At 42.0% G+C, this 21,999-nt stretch overlaps 1 protein-coding gene across 2 annotated transcripts in view; it reads right to left on the bottom strand.

The window, feature by feature from the left end:
* The window catches only part of CA11 (carbonic anhydrase 11), a 1,198,011-nt gene extending 1,177,067 nt beyond the window's left edge, over window positions 1-20,944 (bottom strand). The window contains exon 1 of one of the 2 annotated variants that reach the window (XM_073657763.1): window positions 20,350-20,944. In XM_073657763.1, coding sequence (XP_073513864.1) covers window positions 20,350-20,413 — 64 coding nt within the window. In that variant the 5' untranslated portion in view covers window positions 20,414-20,944. The remainder of the gene's footprint in view (window positions 1-20,349) is intronic. The other variant, XM_073657762.1, reaches the window with a different exon arrangement.
* Window positions 20,945-21,999: the final 1,055 nt, after the last annotated feature.

Genomic DNA, 21,999 nt, shown 5'->3' with positions numbered 1-21,999 from the left:
TGAGTGGCGGGTGATCTGGCAGTCGGTTCTGGGCTCTGGATGGGGTTTTACCTCGGGAGCATTTAGTTGGTTGGTCTTTCACGGAATATGGAAGTTTTGGTGTCCTCGAGCTGGTGCTGAACGGCTGAGGGTAACATGGCGGTTGATTTTTATAGTTAATTTAAAGCCAGATATATTAGCTCCAAGAACCCTCCCTCCATATTTATATTTATATATATATATATATATATATATATATATATATATATATATATATATATATATATATATATGTTATTTTGTTTGTTATTTGATGTTTGTTAATAAAGGCCGCTGTGGCCAAATTTATCCAACGAATAACAGGTTGTAGCGTCTTTATTTCAGGGACGGGATCATGGGATCCCGGGGTATGTTGGGAATAGGGAAGCCATCAGGTAGGAAACCACATTGACCGTAACAGGTCATGTGCAAACAGTAAAGACATTACAGAGTAACACACAGTCCAACAGTATCAGGAGGAGTGAGGGCTCTGCTCACAAGATACAATCTATAAGGAAATAGGGGGACACAATATGTAGAACGTGCTTGTCATGTACAATCCAGCCATCATTATAATAAGCAGGGGTTATAATACAAAGCTACATGAGCCAGTCATCAGCCACGATCTGTCTAAGCACAGTCGCCAAGTGCTAATGGGTACATGGAGGATGTGGATACAAATAAATAAGAGGAACCAGATTCTGAGTAAGATTTAGGAACGGGGAAAAGGAAAGAGTTTGATTAGTGAAAGTGATAGGTCTGTCTAAAGGGATGTGTTTTTAAATTACACTTAAAAATGTGGGGCCAAGGTATTAATTGGATTGTCTGCGGTAGTGCATTCCAGAAAAGTATTCAGTTGCAGAATGGAGAGCATGGGTAGGGTAATACAGATGAGGGAGGAAATATAGGGCGGTACAAAACTGTGGAGCACTTTGTGAGTGATAGCAATGAGTTTATATTGTATTCTGTAGGGAAAGGGCAACAAGTGTAATGACTGGCACAGGGAGGAGTCAGTATATACACAACACTTACGGATCAGTAACATCTGTAGTGAAGTTACCACCTAATAACTGCATGGTAAATATAGCAGCAGAGCTGTTGCAGGGCCACCTATAGGCAGGTCTAGCCTTACCTCTTGCTAAACCATACCCACTTCTTAAATAAATACAATTTAGGCCTGTTTAACAAATTATTTATTTATTTCACGGACCTGTTGCAATGAATGGGACTTTTTGCATTTCTGTTTTTTTGTGGACCAACTGTCTGAAAAGAAAAATTGGAGACATGTTCTACATTGATCCTTGTTATGGCTCAAACTCACTAATGCAAGTCAATGGCAAAAAAAAACAGATAGCACTCGGGTGTTATTTGTGTGCTGTCTGTATTTTACTACTTAATGGGAAGGAAAAGCTACAATTTTTTTCTCTCGAGAAAACTAATGCAACAAGGATTGAAAAACTAACATGGACCAAAAATGGATCCAGAACACTGAAAAAAACAGGGGCTGTTTTTTACATATGAGAAAAAAAAGATTGTATGAAACCAGCCTTATACAGACAGGTCTATAAAATGGGAGGCATCACATGCTAGGCCTCTATCATTAAATTAGATAAACTAGGTATTATACAAATGAATACTTCACATGTAAAGCGCCAAGGAATAAATGGCGCTATAATAATAATAAATAATAATAATATACCTTTACCATAGTGATCTCTTACCTGTTGTATCGTTGAAGCAATCACAGACTGATACATTAAAAAATGGTTTAGATATTACATATCTTTAGTGAAATATGTTATGACATGCTAATATAGCTGGTGATTTCAGGAAAACAGTGTATTAAGTAATGGTACCTCACAATTCACAAGGCCACAGAGTATCCATGGTCTGACTCGCCCCATAGTCATGCATCTCATAAATATAAAAAAGATATTAGAGAGACTGTGAAAAAAGTCCATCACAGGGTTGCAAAATGATAAGTGGTTTGTCAGGTAAAGTCTGTGGAGGAAGACAAGATACAGAAAACTGCTCCGTTTGCAGAGCTGCCAAGGACCCCCAGAAAATAGTTCAGGACATTCCTCCATTTCAGACCACAAATTGGATTAATGAACCAGCAGCCAGCTTCCTACATTCAAAAGCAAGACTTTAATATCTTATACATTAATAATAATTTATTGCAGGCAACTCTACATTTGACAACTTGGTGCGACTGTACAAGTCATCTGACATGTTTTTATGAAAGACGTGTATATATGAACATATACGTTCAATAATTGTTTCTTCTAAACATGGAGTTATATGAATGTCATTTACAGTACGTGGCTTTTAACTTAATAAAATCCATATGCCCTCATATACAGAAGCTGTCTTCTTACCCTGTCTGGATAAAAACTAAAGGCACGCAGATATAGTTAGGCTCTGCAGTAGAGTTCTATCACTCACCGATCTAAAGTGACCTTCAGAACATCAGAGTAAAGCAGGGTGATGCACTGGATGCGTCCGAAGCAGGGGCAGAGTGACGTGATGACATCATCAGGGTGGGATGTGTTGTATGCCCTGCCGTGATGCCATCCAGGGTAGCAAATGATTTTCTTTATTTTAATATTACTTGCAAAGGCATTGTGGAGCTATATTCCAGTTTGGGGGCATCATACTGTGTATCAGAAGCTGTGGGGGGCTTTGTTCTGTGTATAAGGTGCTTTGGGAGCATTACTCTGTAAGTAGGGAGCCTTTGTGGGCATAATACTGTGTTAGGACTACTGTTGGGGCTTTAAACTGTGTATAGGATGCTTTGTGGGCATTTTACTTGTAGTTGACTCCAGTTGGGGCCATCATACAGTGTTGGAGCATTATACTATGTATATGAAGGTTTGTGGGCCATCCCTGTGTATAGGGAGCTGTGAGGGCATCATGCTGTGTGAAAGGAAGCTGTGGAGCCATTATATAGGAAAGCTGTAGAGACATCATACTGTGTACATGACCGTGTACTGCCAACCCGGGTTCCATGGTTCAACATGCCCCCCATCTTCCAGCACTCACCTTTCCCCCACCAAATAAAAACACTGCACCTGTATTTCTTTGGATAAATTTGGCCACAGCGGCCATTTTATTAACAAACAACATTAACATATTAACAGTGTTATAAAATAAATAAGCAGGGAGGGTTCTTGGAGTTAAAATTAGATCTGGCATAAATTAAACCGAACTCGAACCACCATATTACCCTCAGCCGTCCATCACCAGCTCAAGGGCACCAAAAGCTCCCAGGGTAAAACCCCGTCCAGAGCCCAAAACCAAATGCCAGATCACCCTGGTTAATCAAGGCACTGCCTGTGATTATCCAATATTCTTTCCACCGACACTTCTGTGCCAACTCCAAGAACCCCACCCCCCGCCACCAACGAACAGCCCTGACCACCTCAGGCTCGTGAGCGCCCCAACACCGCAAAAGCCCTTTCGATCCCCTCCTGTGTGGCCAATGCCCATAAATCAATGCCAATATCATTCAAATGTATGCCGTCCTTTTCCCAAAAATCTCCAACTCCCGCTTCCAGATCAAGATGCCGCACGCTTACTCCCCCGTTCCTGGTAACAAAAGCTAATATAGCTCTGTTCAACTTTATACATGCCCTATTAATTCCCTTCAATGATCTGGCCTCCCTCCATTTTTTTCTGGGCACAATGTCAGACCACACTGTCAACACCTCAGGAAAAGATGTCCATACCTTAACAGATCAATTCGAATGTCCCTCATCAATTCCCTAACCGGCCGAGCCCTCCAAATCATTCCCCCCCATATGCACCACAAAAATATCCAGCGCCCGATCCAAACGAGCTGCTTTAAGGAATTCTGGCAGCACTCTTCTCCAAACCATCCCTCGAAAACCCAACCATCGAACCACCGCTTGCTCCCTGCTAAAACCCAATTGCCTACCGTCCGGCCTCTCGACCGCCCTCAGCGCCCCCCAATGGACGAAAGAGTGTCCTAGCATCAAAACTAACAATGGGACGCCACCAGCAACAAGACAACCAAAAGGTATACGAATCTCAAAAGGCAAGTTACCTAAGACCGCATACCTAATGCCTTACATAAGACAGGTAATGATCAGAACTCCACCTCCCAATACGTTTTATCACATCCTTGCCTAACCCCAAGCCATCCGCTTCTGGTGCCACACCAATTCTGAATGAATGTGACCCATATACCTCAGGGCTAAGACCCAGCTCAGCAATCCCCTTTTTAACACCGCTATGAATTGAAAACGTGACAAAAAGTCTCCATTTTCATGACACAATAATGGGCCCTTCCGCCCAGGCCAAACCTGCCAATAAGCCAATAAACATCTCTTAGGACAACGAAAAGATCCATTAACCTAACCCAATATTACTCGTTTACCTCTGCCCAATTGATCCGTCTTTCCCCACCTAATCCAAAATTCAATACCCCCATCTCGACCACTCATATCCTCAGCAAACAAACCCCCAACCTTATTCCTGCTTGGCGCCACCAATTCACCTACTCTTAGCGCACCAAAAAACGCCAATGAAAAAGCCAATCTAAACAATGTGGCTTCAAAAAACGAACAACAAATCTCATCCAATACAAAACCCAAACGTTCCAAAATACTAAAGGTTACCGGCCTCCGTTTATCCAAGACTTTACCTCCTCTCCTAAAGCCCTTGAGAACTTGCTTCACTAAAAAGGACTTCGTAACATCCTTTATCCCCTGCAATTTAAAACCAAACGCTAAACCTGCAACAAACTTGCCAACTTTTGTAACCGACCATCCGCTCTCCGCTGCCCTTCCCACGAGAAACAACACCGCCATCTCTCTATCTCTATCACTCTCCATCACACCCCACTGCATAATCCAACTTTGCCATACTCGCCACGATGCCTCGTATGATGCCCAGGTCTGCCTTGTGATGGACTCCCGTATTAATCGTCCCGCTCTTCCATAACCAGCTGCCACAAACGCGAAGGGCATTCCTGTCCCACGTCCTCTGCCTCTGGAGCTAGCGTCCGAAAACGATCCCACTGAAAACGAGACAAGGCATCTGCTATGGAATTTTGTACACCTGGAACATGGACTGCTGTAATCCAAGCGTTCAGCTTAAGACAACAAAGTACTAGTTCCCTCAGCAGCCTAATCACAGGCGGAGACGAGGCCGACAAACTGTTGATGACAGACACCACTCCCATGTTATCGCAGTGAAACCGAATTCTCCTGTTGGCGAAACACTCTCCCCAAATAGTAACTGCAACAACAATAGGAAACAATTCCAAAAATGCCAAGTTCCTCGTAAGACCCCTCTCTTTCCACACCTTCGGACACTCGCCAACGCTCCACCGCCCTTTCCAGTAGGCCCCGTAACCGACACCTCCTGCCGCATCCGTAAATATCTCACAATCAAAACTGTTCAAGAACTCCTGCTGGATTAATGACCTGCCGTTATAACTTTCCAAAAACAGTTTCCAAACTTTTAGATCCTCCTTGTGGTCCTTATTTAAGCGGATAAAATTATGCGGCGCGCGCACTCCTGCTGTCGCTCCTGACAACCTGCGACAAAATATTCTGCCCATTGGCATAATCCTGCAAGCAATATTCAAACGCCCTAACAGCGACTGTAGCTCCCTCAGGGTCACCTTGCACAACTTCCTGATCCTATCGACCACCTGCTTAAGCAAACTCAATTTATCATCAGGTAACCGACACTCCATTCTTTCGGTATCAATTACAATGCCCAACAAACTTAAAATGGTGCCAGGTCCTTCCGTTTTTTCTTCTGCTAACGGCACGCCAAAATGCTCCACTACCCACACCATAGTGTGAGAATGTGAAATGTGATAACAGCAGGAGAGCACTAGGACCCTGTGACTTTTGCCTGGCTGGGCTCAGAGGAGGAGCAGGGCTAGAAACTCTGTGTATTCTTAGAGCGTCTGATGTGGGAGTCTAGACAGGAAGTCTGAGAGAAGGAGCTGTAATAAGACGCTGTCTTTACACTCTTCTATGTGGAGTTTGTTGACCCCTTTCTCTGTTTAAGGACAAGTGCTGAGCTGGGGAAGCTGTGTGGCTCTGTGGAGTTTTGTGGAAGTCCATGCTGAGTGGATTATAGACTTTGTGCTGAGGGAGTCACGTGTCGAGTGATGAAGAGACTGAGTAATCCATTTCTGTGACTGAGCACGTGGATGGTGTACTGTATAAGAGTGAGAGACTTCGGGAGGAAATAAGATTTCTGGTGCTATTTCCACTGAGAGGATATTGACAAGACTTTGTGAAGAGATCTTCCCAGACCTTAATCTGAGGCTACAGGACTAAAGTCCCCGGCGTGTGGGTTCGGCATCGGCCGACAAGACAAGGAATTTTTGCTGTTTTGTGAACTTTGTTTTTGTTTTGGCGCCAAAGTTTTCCGGGACTAGCTGCAGCCACCGTGATTCACAGGCCTGTGATAGACTGCATCCGAGTTTAACGGTACCATAACTTTAAGATATCCGGATATCCTAATAATAAGAGCAATTGATATAGTTTCATGCATTATTATTGTTCATAGTGATAGGATTGTACTCAGTGTGCCATCTCAGGGGTCCCCATATACCGCCCTCACTAGACTGTTGCTGTGTTTAGGTAAAATTGTTCCAGATCTTTAGAATAACTCACACAAGCTGGAAACCTTGAGATTGGCAAATTGATTTCAGCTCTTGCTGACTGTGTGTATTTAGTAGGGACAGTGTCCCAGGCAAAACCTGAGACTGATTCATCCAATACTGAATTTTAGTCTAATCCCTGTTTTAGTAAAGAAAGTGTTGTTTATTTCTGTCTCTGTCTCAGTTTGTGACTCACTGGATCTCTCTCGGACCTCCGGTCATTACAATAGTACCTAACAAATTCCTACACAACAACAATTGCGGGGGGCATATAAACAAGAAGTCATCCAAATAATGAATGAACGACTTAACAGAAGCCAGGTCCTTCACTACCCATTCCAAAAAGGAGCTAAACGTTTCAAACAAAGAGCACGAAATTACACAGCCCATTGGCAAACACCTATCCACATAGTACTCCCCTTCCCAAAAACAACCTAACAACAGGATGCTATCCGGGTGAACTGGCAACAACCTAAAGGCTGACTCGATATCAGTCTTAGCTAGCAACGAGCCTGGCCCGTATCTCCGTACCCAATGCACTGCCGCATCGAATGATGTATATGCAACTCCTGCGCAATACCATCATTAACCGAAAGCCCCTTCGGGTACGACAAATGCTGAATTAAACGAAACTTATTCAGCTCTTTCTTGGGCACAACCCCCAACGGCGAGATAATCACCTTGCTACTAGGCAATTCCTGAAACGGTCCAGCCATCCGGCCCAATTCCACCTTCTTAGCCAACTTCACACTAACCACTTCCGGATGAAGGGAAGCCGACGTCAATTTTTTAACTGAAAAGGGGACCTCATGATCAGGAGGAGGGATTCTAAACCCTTCCAAAAAACCATCCGCAATGACCTTAGCCTTCAACTGATCCGGATACCTACTTAGAAAGGGGCCATCGCGTGAACCCTCACCGGAGTCACCCCTTTGACCGGTACCCACTGTCGGCTTTCCCTTACTCTTCTTAAAGCATTTTGATGCTCTGTGCGAACTTCCATTACAATGGGAGCACACATGTTTAAATTTACAGGAGGTCCCGAACTTGCATTGGCCGTCATTAAATTGCCAGCAAGTTCCCGCTTCCTGTTTTGTGCTGTGTGCCCCTTGACTACTTCCCCCGTGTCCTGCTGACTGATTCCCACTACTGTTGCTCCCGTGAAAGGGCTGCCCATACCTCACCGGGGCCATAACCTTCAACCACAACCCAATGTCCTTTTGATCCCATCTGATCTCCGGGCGGACAGCTTTCCTCTGCCTAAATTGCTCATCATATTGTAACCACGCCTGACCCCCATAAGTACGATGAGCCTCCCCAATAGAATCAAGGTAGCAAAATAAACCTGAGCAATTATCCGGAGCTCTTTCCCCAATAACGCTAGCCAATATTGCAAAAGCCTGTAACCAATTAACAAACGTCTGAGGAATCAACCTCCACCTACGCTTCTCTTCTTCCTCTTTTTTACTATCGTCCTTTTTACCATTATCCAGATTAAACTTTTCCAGCGGAAGAAGGGAAAAAATTTCAACATAGTCATCCCGCCAAATTTTTTCCATTACCTCTTTTTTTAAGTGTGCCCCCAACGGCCCCTCAAAGCACACATATACCTCCCCTTTTGCCCTATCATCCAGCTTTATGGTATGCGCTTTGTCCTTCTCTTTCTGTACGCAAACCGATGCCCCAGAAGGTGTCCCGGCTGCATTCACCGCCGACCTGGCCGACTCGCTCCCCACCTGCGACAACACCGGTTGACTAGGTACCCACGCCGCCGCAGGTAACAAACCTCCTTGATTAACTCCACCACCGTCTATTCTAGCCAAAATTTGCGACATGCTAAACAAAATGTCCCTAAGACCCACTACATCTGACCCATGACCTCCCCTAGTATTTTCCCCGCTGGGCCCAGCCAACTGCCTATCACCTCCCCCATCCACTAATGACCCAGCGGGCGACAAACAATACATGGACGCATACTCACCAAGCTGCGCAGGTGCTGTGTCCCCCCCAGTCTAACGTCCCAAGTCCTGATGAATCCTGGATTCGCTTTCATCCTCGCCACACTCCTATTCGCCAGACTCCTGCTGCTGCTCAAGGCCCACGCCCCTGGCCTCCTCGTCACCAGGGGGGACCTGAGCACGTGCCGATGTCCCCGCCAATCGTCTCCCGCCGGTCCCGGCTCCAGTCCTCCCCGCCATCCGCGTCACTCCTCGAATTCCAGACCCGGACTCCCTAGCCCAATCTGTGGTGGTCCTTGGGTGACTGCCAAGCAGCCCTGTGCTGCTGCCCGCCGCTCCACTGGCATGAATTTGCTGACTCGAGCCAGGCAGCAGGTCCCCGAATTGCTGCTGCCTGCCCATGCACCTGGGCTGCTGTCTCCTTCTGCTGATGTCCCTGGCAGGCACCCCGACTGGTACAACGCCAGGTGTGCCTGCCGTGCTGGTGGTCCCTCTAGTCCGCTCATCCGCTCTGGGGCTCCGATTCCTGGTGGGCAAGCAGCGCCGTGCATCAACGCTGGCTCCTGCAGCGGGGGGCGTGTCCAGGCGCCCTCCTCTCGCTTCCTGAGTGCCCCTGTCACATGACTTCGGTTCGGGAAGTGACGTTTGACGCACTTCCGGTAAGGCCCCGCCCACCGGAAGGTGACGCGGCTGCAGTGCGGGCCTTGCTTTCGGCGCAGCCCGGGCTCTAGTATTGCGGTGCACCACCGTAGCAGGCCGCACTACAGCCGAGTGGGGCACTTCGGTCGCGGACCGCGACCCGATGCTGGAGGAGCCCGCAGTCCGGCTGGGTGGATTCCTGCCGCGGCAGGCGCGCTGACGGGGGGTTCTGCCGGCCCGCTCACCGGATGCAGGGTCCCCTGAGGGGCTCCACAGCCTGCGCCTGCTGCCCGTGCTAGCCATCTCCGGGGAGAGCCTCTCGGGGGGGCCGCGTCCTCCTGCCGCTTCTTCCAGATCCCGACGGAGGTTCTTCCGCCCCGGCGTTCCCCAGCAACCCCGACAGCTGGGACTCGAGCCACCCTCCATGCCTGGATCTGGCAGCCTCCCTCAGCTTGGTGATCAGGGAATCAACGGTCTCCATAGTCCTGGTAAGTGTACCCAACAATGGGAAAGTGGCAGTTTTGTTTTTTTTTAAGTTCAGCAACTTTCCCCGCTGACTTCCTTCCTGGACTGACCATTTTCCCGCACTTTTCCTTATTATATCTCCCCCCCCTCTCCCAATGCCCGCCCCTCCAGGCTTATAACCAATCCCGATATTGGGATTAAAATTACACCCTCCTGGCCCATCCCGGTCATGTGGGGCTTCCTTCTAGTTACACTTGCTTTCAGCCCCCTTCTGGAGAGTTGTGGGGGAATTATGCTTTTCATAGAAGAGCTGTGGGGGCATCATACCATGTATAGGGGAGCTGTGGAGACATCATACTATGTACAGTAGAGTACATGATGGATCCATCATACTGTGTAAAGGAGAACTGTGAGGGGAGCTATACATGGGGAGACAATATCTCTATACATGTAGAAACTCATGGATCATTATTATATGTTTAGTGGGCACTTAAGAAGCATTATTATTATAGGGTCACTCAGGGTATTGTGACCATCCATAAAGGTAGAATTTTACTTTGTAAGGGGCACAGTAGTGGGCATGATTTTGGGCATGATTTTGTGCCACACAACAGAGCCACTAACAGGGACAAATAAAACAGCAGCAGAGGCTCAATATTGTGGTGACAGTAGGATGATTAGTTTGTGCAGGCTGGGAATAGATGGCGATATTGCAGGAACTGTGAGCAGTCAAATGTGTCTTTGTTGTAAACTCTACAGATGAGTCATGGCAAGAAGAAGTTGTTGTGTCGGTCTGGGCTTGATGGAAAAGATGGGAAAAATTAACTCCATCAGAAAGAATGTCACCTGTAAGTTCATATCTATAGCTGTTTTGTAATATATTATATGTTTTGCAGGATGGTATTAACCACTTTATGGTCATCCTATGGCAGGAATATAGGAATATTAGTCTTGGTCTTTGTATAGCAATTTTTTAGTAACAGCATGGTCATCTACTGAGGTTCCCTGATAGCAGTGTTTCTCAAACTCCAGTCATCATGGCCACCATCAGATCAAGTTATCAGGATTTCTTTAGCATTGCACAGATAAAAGAATTATTATTAAGGCAGCAGAAATTGATGCATCAGAAATCCTGAAAACATGATATTTTTGGGGGTCCGTGTAGACTGGAGTTTGGGAAGTGCTGTCCTTTGCTCCCGACTAGGGTGAGTCACTATATTTGTAAACATGATTATCTGGTTAGGGACCCATTCAGATGTTTCGCCCCCGTGTCCTGAACACCTAGCAAGCCACATCAATTAGCTGTTCTCAGCTTTGGAGACAGGTGGAATGCAAACAGTTGGGGAGTTGAACAGAATAGCTCCATCAACCGTTTAATGGTCACTGCCAGGTACTGTAGATCAGCTTTTATTTAAATGGCAGTGGTCAAATAAATAGGAGCTAATCTGCATTACCTGGCAGCGGCTACTAATCAGTTGATGGAGCTGCTGGAGCTGAGAATAGCTGACTAATGAGGTGACCAATGTGTCAGGCCCCCTCTGATATGATATTGATGACCTATATTAAAAGGGCTGTACACTTTCAGGAACGTGAGTCACAAACTGTGTAAAATACATAAAATAGCAAACTCAGCAAGTATGCTGCTGCTCCTTTCCTGGTGTTTTGACTGTAGCGGTGATGTCACAGAAACAGAAAGCAGCACTGCTGCAGGCAGTCATTTATCTAAGTGATTATGCACTAAGGTAAATGGCATGTGATGCGAGGATCAGTGAACAAGCCACTGAGCTCATTGACTTACTTGCTAGAGTGGTTATGTCATGTCAACGGCGCACATCACTGCTCTAGCCAGTCAATGAGTTCAGCAGGTCCTGCACTGATCTCAGCATCACGTACCATCAACCTCAGAACATTAGCATTGAGCTCAGTGACTGGCTAGAGCAGTTACATATGATATTTATGTGGCATCATCACTATAGTCAAAACACTGTTACCAGATAGGGAGGGTGAGTACCATCTGAGTTTGTTTTATGTATTTCACTTAGTTTGGGACAAAGTTTCCTGAAAATGAACAACCCCTTTAAGGATAGGTCATCAATATCTAAATAGTGAAGCACCCCTTTAATCAGCTGATCATCAGGGTGCCAGCAGACCAAAATTATTTATGGCCATAAATGTGTTGTGGAAAACCGCATTATACTATACAGACAAGTTATAGTAAAAGCAACTATTTTAAAAGTACAACCTATATCAACACGGAATAACCTGAAAAGCTCAGAAGTTTAAATATAAATGCATATATTTATTTTACATTCAACATACAATATATACATTATAAAATATATACATTCCAACATCTCATTAGATAAAATAAAGTATTATAAAAAAACTTTTAAAAAAAGTTATGTAGATAGATTTGAACCTGTATGTCATATAATGAAGTAGCCGGAAGCCAATATTATCAAATAGTAATCAAAAAGCTATATATGATATTCTATATGTACTAGATTAGTAATGAAAAGCATAGCAAATCCATGCTGGGCAAAAATGAGTAGCCCATAAATGAACTGTGAACAAGACCATCCTACAGAAATATACAACTTTAGGCAACAATGGCACCTTTAGATTCTGCTGGATTTGAAGTGAAATAGTACAGTCTTCCTTCCAAACAATAATTCATCCAGAAAAATAAAATAATCCACCAGCACTTCATTTATTAACACCAGTATACGAGTAACGGCCTCTTTGTGGTTGGTTACGGTGTCTAGTACTTGAAGCCACATGGATATTGGTGGATTTTTTTTCTGGACCAACCCCTTAATCAATAGTGCCTGTAGCACATAGGTGTATTTTGAGCAACTAACTCTTTTCAAGCAGATTCTATGTTACATAAATAAGAGTATTTTACTTGGACATTTTTCCCTCATTGTGACATCCACTATACATGACAAGAGGCCTACAGCAACATTAAAGGAGCTGCAAGAATTTCTGCCAAATACTGGTTGTGAGCTTCATTTAAATACAATCTCCCATATTTTTCTTATCTGAAGATGGAAGCCTTTTCTTAAAAAGAAGACATCCAAGATGTCTGTGTTTAGCAAAATCCTATATCAAATCAAAAATATGTTGAAAAACATGTTATCATCTGATGATCAATTTTGAACTTTTTGGCCATGATTCCAAAAGGTATGTTTGGCACAAAGCCAACACTGCGCATCAACAAAAGAAACCATACCCACAGTGAAGATGGTGGAGGCAGCATTATGCTTTGGGTCTGTTTAAAGAATCTTGACTGAAGCTGTAGTCAAGGTGGAGGAAATTATGAACAGTTCCAAATATAAGTCAATTTTGCATCAAATCCTTCAGATCTTTGTTAAAAAGTTAAAGAGTAAGAAAAATTTCACCCATCAGCATGCCAACGTCCATAGCATACATTTAAATTAACAAAAGAATGGCTTCACCAGAAAAAGATCAAAGTTTTGAAATGGCCCAGCAAGAACCCTGACCTGAATTCCTTTGGAAGCCTGTGGTGACCTGGAGTTGCCCTGTACACAAGAAATGCACTTGCAATCTGAGAGATTTGGAACAACTGCAAGGAAAAGTGGGAAAAGATTGCCAATTCTAGATGTGCTATGCTGATAGACTCTTACCCAAACAGACTAAATATGGTTGAAATGCCTGAAAAGATTTCAGTTTGTTTTGCAGTTGAATAGTACAGATTATGGGTGAACTTAAAAAGTTCTGAATGATTCTCCTTGGTCTGATTTTTTTAAATAACAAAAATCTGGCATTGTAACAGGGGAGAGTAGCTATTTTTATATCCACAATATAAATATATATGTGTACTATATGTACATACTACTTTATTTATTTTCTTTATATTTTCCACCGATATTAGTAAAAAAATAAATAAAATTGTCGATCCCCATGTATCAGGAAAAAAGAGGCAAAAATTATTTGACTATCCAAATGAGAAAAAGGTTTTAGAGAAGTTAAAAGCGCATTTCCGATTAAATCAGAAAAAATGCCTTGAAAAGAACCAAGTAAAATGGCGATGTCTTGAACTGGATAAGTGCCATAGCTGTCTAAAGAAAATAGAGTGACAAGATTCTAGTGATGAAAAAAAGCTGAAAAATTGGACCACTGAAGAGTGGAAAAACATTGCCTGGGCAGATGAAATGAGAATTCTGTTGCACCAAGGTAATAGAAGGGTCAGGTATTTGTGCAAGTAGTATAAATTGTAGAACTCTTCGATTAAACACAGTTGTGTGGTGGAAATGAAGTAATGATGTTAGAAATGCTTCATTGGCACACCCTAGATAATCTGATACTGTCATTTGGATACTAGGACTTTCTCTCCATTGCGGCTAGCCAAGTTCAACCCTCCACAGCAGCTGTTTCCCTTAAAGCCGAAGGACACTTTCAGTTGTATAATGTATCATGCCTCAAGGACCATATAGTCAGAGATCTCTCCGAGGAACATTTCAGTGAGTTTTCCTTGCTTCCCTGACTTAACAGTTCCCAGATATTAATCCTACAGAGCCACTCTGGAACAAGGTAGAATGAGATGTTCAAAGCATTTCGGTACCTTTATCTAATTTGTGGCAATGGCAGGTGAAAAGCATCTTTGTCAGCAGCTTCCAATTTTCCTCCTGAACACTTTCAACACCCAGCAGAATCTACAGTGGATACGGAAAGTATTCAGACCCCTTTAAATGTTTCACTCTTCGTTTCATTGCAGCCATTTGGTAAATACTAAAACGTGCATTTTATTCTCATTAAAGTACACTCTGCACCCCATCTTGACTGAAAAAAAACAGAAATGTAGAAATCTTTGCAAATGTATTAAAAAAGAAAAACTGAAATATCACATAGTCATAAGAATTCAGACCCTTTGTTCAATATTGAGTAGAAGCACCCTTTTGAGCTAGTACAGTCATGAGTTTTCTTGGGAATGAAGCAACAAGTTTTGGATTTGGGGATCCTCTGCCATTCTTCCTTGCAGATCCTCTCCAGTTCCATCAGGTTGGATGGTGAACGTTGGTGAACAGCCATTTTCAGGTCTCTCCAGAGATGCTCAATTGGGTATAGGTCAAGGCTCTGGCTGGGCCAGTCAAGAATGGTCACAGAGTTGTTCTGAAGCCACTCCTTTGTTATTTTAGCTGTGTGCTTGGGGTCATTGTCTTGTTGGAAGGTGAACCTTCGGCCAAGTCTGAGGTCCAGAGCACTCTGGAAGAGGTTTTCATCCAGGATATCTCTGTACTTGGCCGCATTCATGTTTCCTTCAATTGCAACCAGTCGTCCTGTCCCTGCAGCTGAAAAACACCCCCATTGCATGATACTGCCACAACCGTGTTTCACTGTTGGGATTGTATTGGGCAGGTGATGAGCAGTGCCTGGTTTTCTCCACACATACCGCTTAGAATTATCACCAAAAAGTTTTATCTTCATTTCATCAGACCAGAAAATCTTATTTCTCATAGTCTGGGAGTCCTTCATGTGTTTTTGACCAAACTCTATGTGGGCTTTCACATGTCTTGCACTGAGGAGAGGCTTCCATTCGGCCACTCTGCCATAAAGACCCAACTGGTGGAGGGCTGCAGTGATGTCTTTGTGGAACTTTCTCCCATCTCCCTACTGCATCTCTGGAGCTCAGCCACGGTGATCTTGGGGTTCTTCTTTACCTCTCTCACCAAGGATCTTCTCCCACGATTGCTCAGTTTGGCTGGACGGCCAGGTCTAGGAAGACTTCTGGTGGTCCCAAACTTCTTCTATTTAAGGATTATGGAGGCCACTGTGCTCTTAGGAACCTTAGATAATGCAGAAATTAATTTTTTAACCTTGGTCAGATCTGTACCTTGCCACAATTCTGTCTCTGAGCTCCTTAGGCAGTTCCTCTGAGTTCATGATTCTCATTTGGTCTGACATGCACTGTGAGCTGTGAGGTCTTATGTAGACAGGTTTGTGCCTTTCCAAATCAAGTCCTATCAGTTTAATTAAACACAGCTGGACTCCAATGAAGGAGTAGAACCATCTCAAGGAGGATCACAAGGAAATGGACAGCATATTACTTAAATATGAGTGTCTGAGCAAAGGGTCTGAATACTTGTGACCATGTGACATTTCAGTTTTTCTTTTTTAATAAATTTGCAAAAATTTCTGTTTTTTTCAAGATGGGGTGCAGAGTGTACTTTATTGAGAAAAAAAATTAACTTTTTAGAATTTACAAAATGACTGCAATGAAACAAAACGTGAAAAATTTAAAGGGGTCTGATTACTTTCTGTACCCACTGTATACCCTGTCAAATTGCTACAGTTTTGAAGGTCAAAGGAGATCCAATGGTCTACTGATGTTTGTCTCTATTAAATTGGCCTTTCAGTGTTAATTGCTATATAGTAATCAACAGGCAAATATAAACAGGTTTCTAACCTAAAATATACAATTATAGATCAAAACATATATATTATTTGCTTTTGTATTGATACATTAAGGTTAATAAATGAAACACACATTATTGTATTGTTATTATAGACCTGTGTCTGAATATAGGTGTTCATGGACATTTAATACTTTTATGACACAAAATACCTGTCAGTATAACATCACTACATAATGATCTGCCCATAAATACAAAAAAAAAGTTTGATTAAAAATCTCTTGTCATATTTCATATTTGTTTTCATCCAAACTGTGTTCTCTGCCGATATTAATAAAAATTATAGGTAAAGGATTTTGGCATTGATATCTCATATGTTGCATGTAGACTCTCATGTCAGGACATATTTGCTTATGGCCCATGAAGTTTGTGTCTAGAATTCTTTACAATGAACACATTCTTTTAGAAGGCGATGTTCTAACACCTCCTCTCCTTTATAAGTTGTACCGCACGCCATAGATAAGCTTTATGTCGCTGGGTGCAGTTGGATGCGTGGTCTTCAGATGAAGCACCTCAAAGTCACATGCAAGTAACCTTCCAGAAATGTTGGTTTCTAGTAGATTCCCTTTAATCCCTATAAACAGATCTGGTCTTACATCGGGATCCAGTGGATAGATACCATGGAAGGGTTGCCATCCGGAGGCAGGAATGGTCATCAACCAGGGTCAAAGCCAAGAAGTAACATCAAGGACAAAATTAAGAGACAAGCAGTCCTTAGAATTCAAGCCGCTATCAGTACACAGGAAAAACAAAACAGATAACAAGAGTTCAAGTCAGAGCCAGGTCAGAGAACCAAGTATTATCTATGCACACTAACTAAATAAGTGGCAGCTAATGTCAGTCTGCTGTGGTTTATATCGAAGGCAGCTCCGCCAATGGCTCCCAGCAGGGAGCTAATTATCTACCAGCTCGCTGCAGCAAAAAGAAACAGAATGGCAAAGGGGAAATTATGCAGCAGTAACCATAGTGTTAGAACGGCACCTCCTAGTGACCAGGGCAGGAGTTGCAGTGGGATGTTCAGATACAGATGTGAGTGGAAGTGTTTAAAAAAAAAAAAAGTACAACACGCACACTTTGTGAGGTAGACAGTTGTGTTGAAATTCCTGAATTGTGGACATTTTTCTTTTGTTTTTAAAAAATAAATGATGGCTTGCCAATCTCACAATAACAATAAATAATAATAATAATAATAATAATAATAATAATACACAGTCACACTAACGCTCAGGTACAGCATCTCACTGTCATTTGAATCATTTAATTATTATTCACAGACTGAGACTAACAATCATATTTTCAATGTGTTTCAGCACTGCAGCAGAACATATCAGTCAGATTTAGACCCCTTTCACATGTCCTTATTTGCAGTACGTGTGGCATCCTTTTTTTTCACAGATGCCACACGTACCCATCATAGCTTATACTGCTGTGCACATGCACGTGTTTTTACATGGACCATGTCCATGACATATCCATTTTTTTTGGCAGAACGGATGACAAGGGTCAAACAAGTCTATGGGTTTGTGAAAGCACACGGATGGCATCAGTGTATAATCCGTGTGTCATCTGTGTGCTGTACATGTTTAACATTGCAAAGTATACAAGAAACTTTGCATTTTCCTTCTTTCTTTATTCATAATGGAAAAACACAGATGACACACTGATCCAAAATACTGATGACACCGATACTGTTTTTTCCGGTACAGGTTTAATACGGATGTGTGAAGGGGACCTAAAGCATTTTTCTATCCCTATGTGTAATGATCTGTGCACTTTGAACTCCAGTCCATAGGCCTAAAATCCTAAAATGGTTCTGCCCTCATATTTTATAGTTATAAAATAGTTATAGTTTTATAGTTTTTGTGATCGTCTACCCTGATTGGCTGCACTAGATCATTTGATGTGATAACTGCAAGGCATTATGAGTAAAGCCACTGTCTGGTTACTGAAGTCTTCAGCAGTGTGTTAAGTGGCATCAGGCATTTATTTCCTTGCAAATTAAATTGAAAATTGTTGGAATTTGAGAGATTTACAGAGATTCAACCCAAAAGTGGATCTGCAGCTAAATGATCCTAGTAACCAAGTGATCAATAGACAATAGGTGACTATATCAGCAACTTTTTATTATAATATACAAGAAGTGCAGTTCTAGAATACATACTGCTGATGTACCAAAGAAAATGGCACGTTGACTTCAAGAACCTTCATGAAAACAATGATTTACATAGCGACAAGTACTGTCGGAGTTATATAAAGATTATTAGTAAATCATTAAAAAGGTATTCCAATCTCATACATTTATATGAAAAGTGAGTTCTACCAATGTAACCTGCATTTATCTCAAGAAAGGGGGCAGGAATAAAGCCACTGTAAGTGAAGTTGTCCGAACCTTTATTTATTTGTATGGGAAATCCTACCAGTGCTCAACTGAGCGCAGTGCACGACGGGACCTAAAATCTCAAGATAGATGCTGATCCTATTGGGGGGACGCATGATATTACCTTGTTTCAGAACAATATTATGGCAGCCAAGAGTGCAATGTTTCTATTTCCTGGCTCAATAAGTTTTGTTCACCAAACGTAGGCAAATCTGATGTGAATTATTGATTGAATTCCATATGAATATTCACTAAGCTACTTGTGTACAGGCGTTCAAAGCATTACAAACTCCTGGGAGTGTATATTACTTTGAGTATTCAGAACTCATTCCATTAAAAGGCTTCAGGCTTTTAATGAGAGGATACTGTACGTGTACTGTAGATTTAGAACATGCAATTAAGGCAAAAGGTTGGCCCTCAATCTGCTAAGGAATTGAAGTGTTAATTCATACCATTGACTTCTTCCTACAGATTTGCCTTAAGACGTTCAACTGTATATAATATTACTTATACATATTTTATTAGTTAACCTTCAGTGTCAAAAATAGGACTGCACTCCTAATACTTTTCAGTTCTCCAGCCTTCCCATACTCTCTCATTGAAGGATGGCAGTCATTAGGTGGAGTGCTAGTGAATGACAGATGGTACAATGCCATGCTACATTGTAGAATGCCATAATAGTAACACTTTACAAAAATAACTAGTGCAAAAGTCAATTGTAATTCATACAGGTAATTTCAAATCCATGGACTATGTTAGGCTTATTCTTCTGATTAAATTTAGATTATGCAAATGAATTACATACTCCTGTCATTCATATTCTGTAGACAGTATATAAAAAGTTCTCGAGACCCTCTGCCCCTAGATATGTAATTATATACGCAGGGTAGAATTGAATTGCTTACCCATTCTGATAATCTCACATCACATTTCTGCATTTAACCCTTCTCATACATTGAGCTTACTTATGTATTTGCATTAGACCTGGTTACTGGCAACAGGAAATACTGCAGCATTCAGCATTAATTTGGTGTACTCATATCATCCACTCATCATAAAGCTGTGTATCACCTTACAGTATTTCTTCCTTTCGACGCTCACATGTAGAATGTCAATTTGCAGCCACGTACAGTATTTCTATAATGGATACCGAGTCGAATTATATTCTAAATTTGCTTCAAGAAGCTTATCTTATCGGAATTGCAATGGCTTTACAAAAGATCTTGTAAATTGACCGAACAGGTGACAGACAGCAAAAAAAAAAGTAGAATGCACTTTTCACATAACTTTCATTGATTACGCTATTCCCCCTTGAAGTATTTTCTATAAGCATGCTCCATTAAAGAGCAGGAGACTGGATTACACCTATTGTCACAAGTAGATTGGAGAGTATTGTGCGTCAGTATAACATAGGTCACTACTTCAAAGATTACAGCCCAAAAATGATTTCTCGGTCAATAGAAAAAAATCTCAGCTATGGCAGTTGCTGTATACTTTATTTAGGTGTCTGTGTGATTTTTTATTGACAATGAGAGACATCTGCAGTCTCAAACGCTTCAACGTTATGCATTATAACATGCCGGTGTATTTCTTATGAATATGAAAGTTAGACTCCAGAATTACTGCACTTCTGTAAGACAGGAGAAAGCGATACATCAACCAATAAAGTGAAAACTAAACAAAAATGACATTTTCCAACCTTTTCCAGGGAGATTATTAAACCTTTACTTACCGGTGACTGTTAATAGAATGCATGCATTAATAATTGAGATCACCGTAGTGGCCAGTGCCCAGCATGCTATTACTTACCTGCGGTGTATATGGCAGTGCTTGCCTGAAGGATTAACACAGATCTCCAAATGAATTCCGGCATTCTGCTGCTGGTTATCCCTTCATCTCCTGAACGCTGGAAGATAGCTAGATCCCCATCAACACATACACAGGTTGAGAGGGATAAAAAAAAGCTTCTAGTTTCCAAGAATGAGATAACCCTTACTGGTTCACTCCCTTCCTTATGTTAGCTACAGTTTATTGAATCTGCCAAGAAAAAAAGGCAAACTATTCAGCTGCCTGGTGCTTATCCAAAACTATCACCTCTCACTATCACTCTGCCTGGTAGAATTCCTTGGCTCTTAAAATAAACCTTCTTGTTTGATTTTCTTTTGCTCCTCCTTTTTCATTCCGTTCGTTTTTCCTCTCTCTCCTCGGCTCTGTACCTTCCAGTTACTCTCACCCTCCCCCTTTTCTTTCTTTTTTTTTTCCCTTTTGAATATATTTATTTATTTCTCTCTCTCGTGCTGTCTCCCTTATATAATATGTGTTGATTCCTTCCCTTAAGATTTCCTAGCCTGCCCTCATTTCTTCAATCCACATCTTCTTTTCCAGTTCTAGATTTCTGTTCCACTTCTTATGTAGTTCGATGCATAAGCACAGGTTATTTTTTTTTCCTGCTCTTTAAAATGTGTTCTTTTCTTTGTCACCCTCAGTATCCTCCAGAGAATTATTAATCTATGAACCAAACGGTCCTATTGTCACATTCAGAAGAAATCACTGGTGTCAATCTCACATACAGACAATGATTAGTTTATGTCGCAACAATGCAATTAGTGTAAAAAATGCATTCAATTAAAAAATTAAATCCGTGCATGTAATAAAAATGTAAAATGGATAGTACGAAATAGAACAATCAAACTGCAGAAGTAAACACACAGGGATACACATCAGGGAACAGGGTGTTACGGTTGTATTTTGCTTCGTACTTAGCAGTGGCTTACACATTTTCTTGCTAAGATAAAGTGATCTCTGTTTGTGTTCTTCTATTTATCTATTGTACTTATCATTATTTGCTGTAGGGTGAAAAAGCATCTCTTGCCCCATGAGAAAAAACAGACAATGATTGAAGTGGATCAAAGCTGTTTTATATGGTCCCGCTACCATCGCAATTACAGAGAAATGACCATATCAAAGTGAAGAGAATTTGATAATAATATATGGGAGTTTAAATATCAGAAAACCCCTTTGATTCCTATAATAAATGCATTTTAGGAGTAGTAGAGGGCTCATCAACATGTGACGCTCCAGCTATTGTGAAGCTACAATGTCCAGCATGCCTTGGTAGCTACCTGGGAGCCTGTGGCTGCATCGGCATATTGGGTGCTGTAGTCTCACAACAACTGAAAAAGCCACCCATTGCTGATCTGTGTAACTGGAAAGTTTTATATGTGTCAGGACTGAAATCTTTATAAGTATAAGTTAACACATGAAGTCTCCCAACATGTGAATTTTGCTGCAGATTCTCATCAGATTTACCCCCCTTCATATTTAAGGGTAGAAAACTATGGTGAAAATACATAGCATTTCGGCAACATGTACATAAAAATTTCTGCTACATGTGGATGACGTCTTGAAAATTCCCATCCAGGTGTATTGCAATTTACTGCAGATGTTTCCTAACACATA

This window comes from Phyllobates terribilis, unplaced genomic scaffold (assembly GCF_046119375.1).
Source record: "Phyllobates terribilis strain yellow unplaced genomic scaffold, ASM4611937v1 Scaffold_12__6_contigs__length_324123572, whole genome shotgun sequence".
NCBI lineage: Eukaryota > Metazoa > Chordata > Amphibia > Anura > Dendrobatidae > Phyllobates > Phyllobates terribilis.
This window is presented reverse-complemented; position numbering and strand designations above follow the sequence as displayed.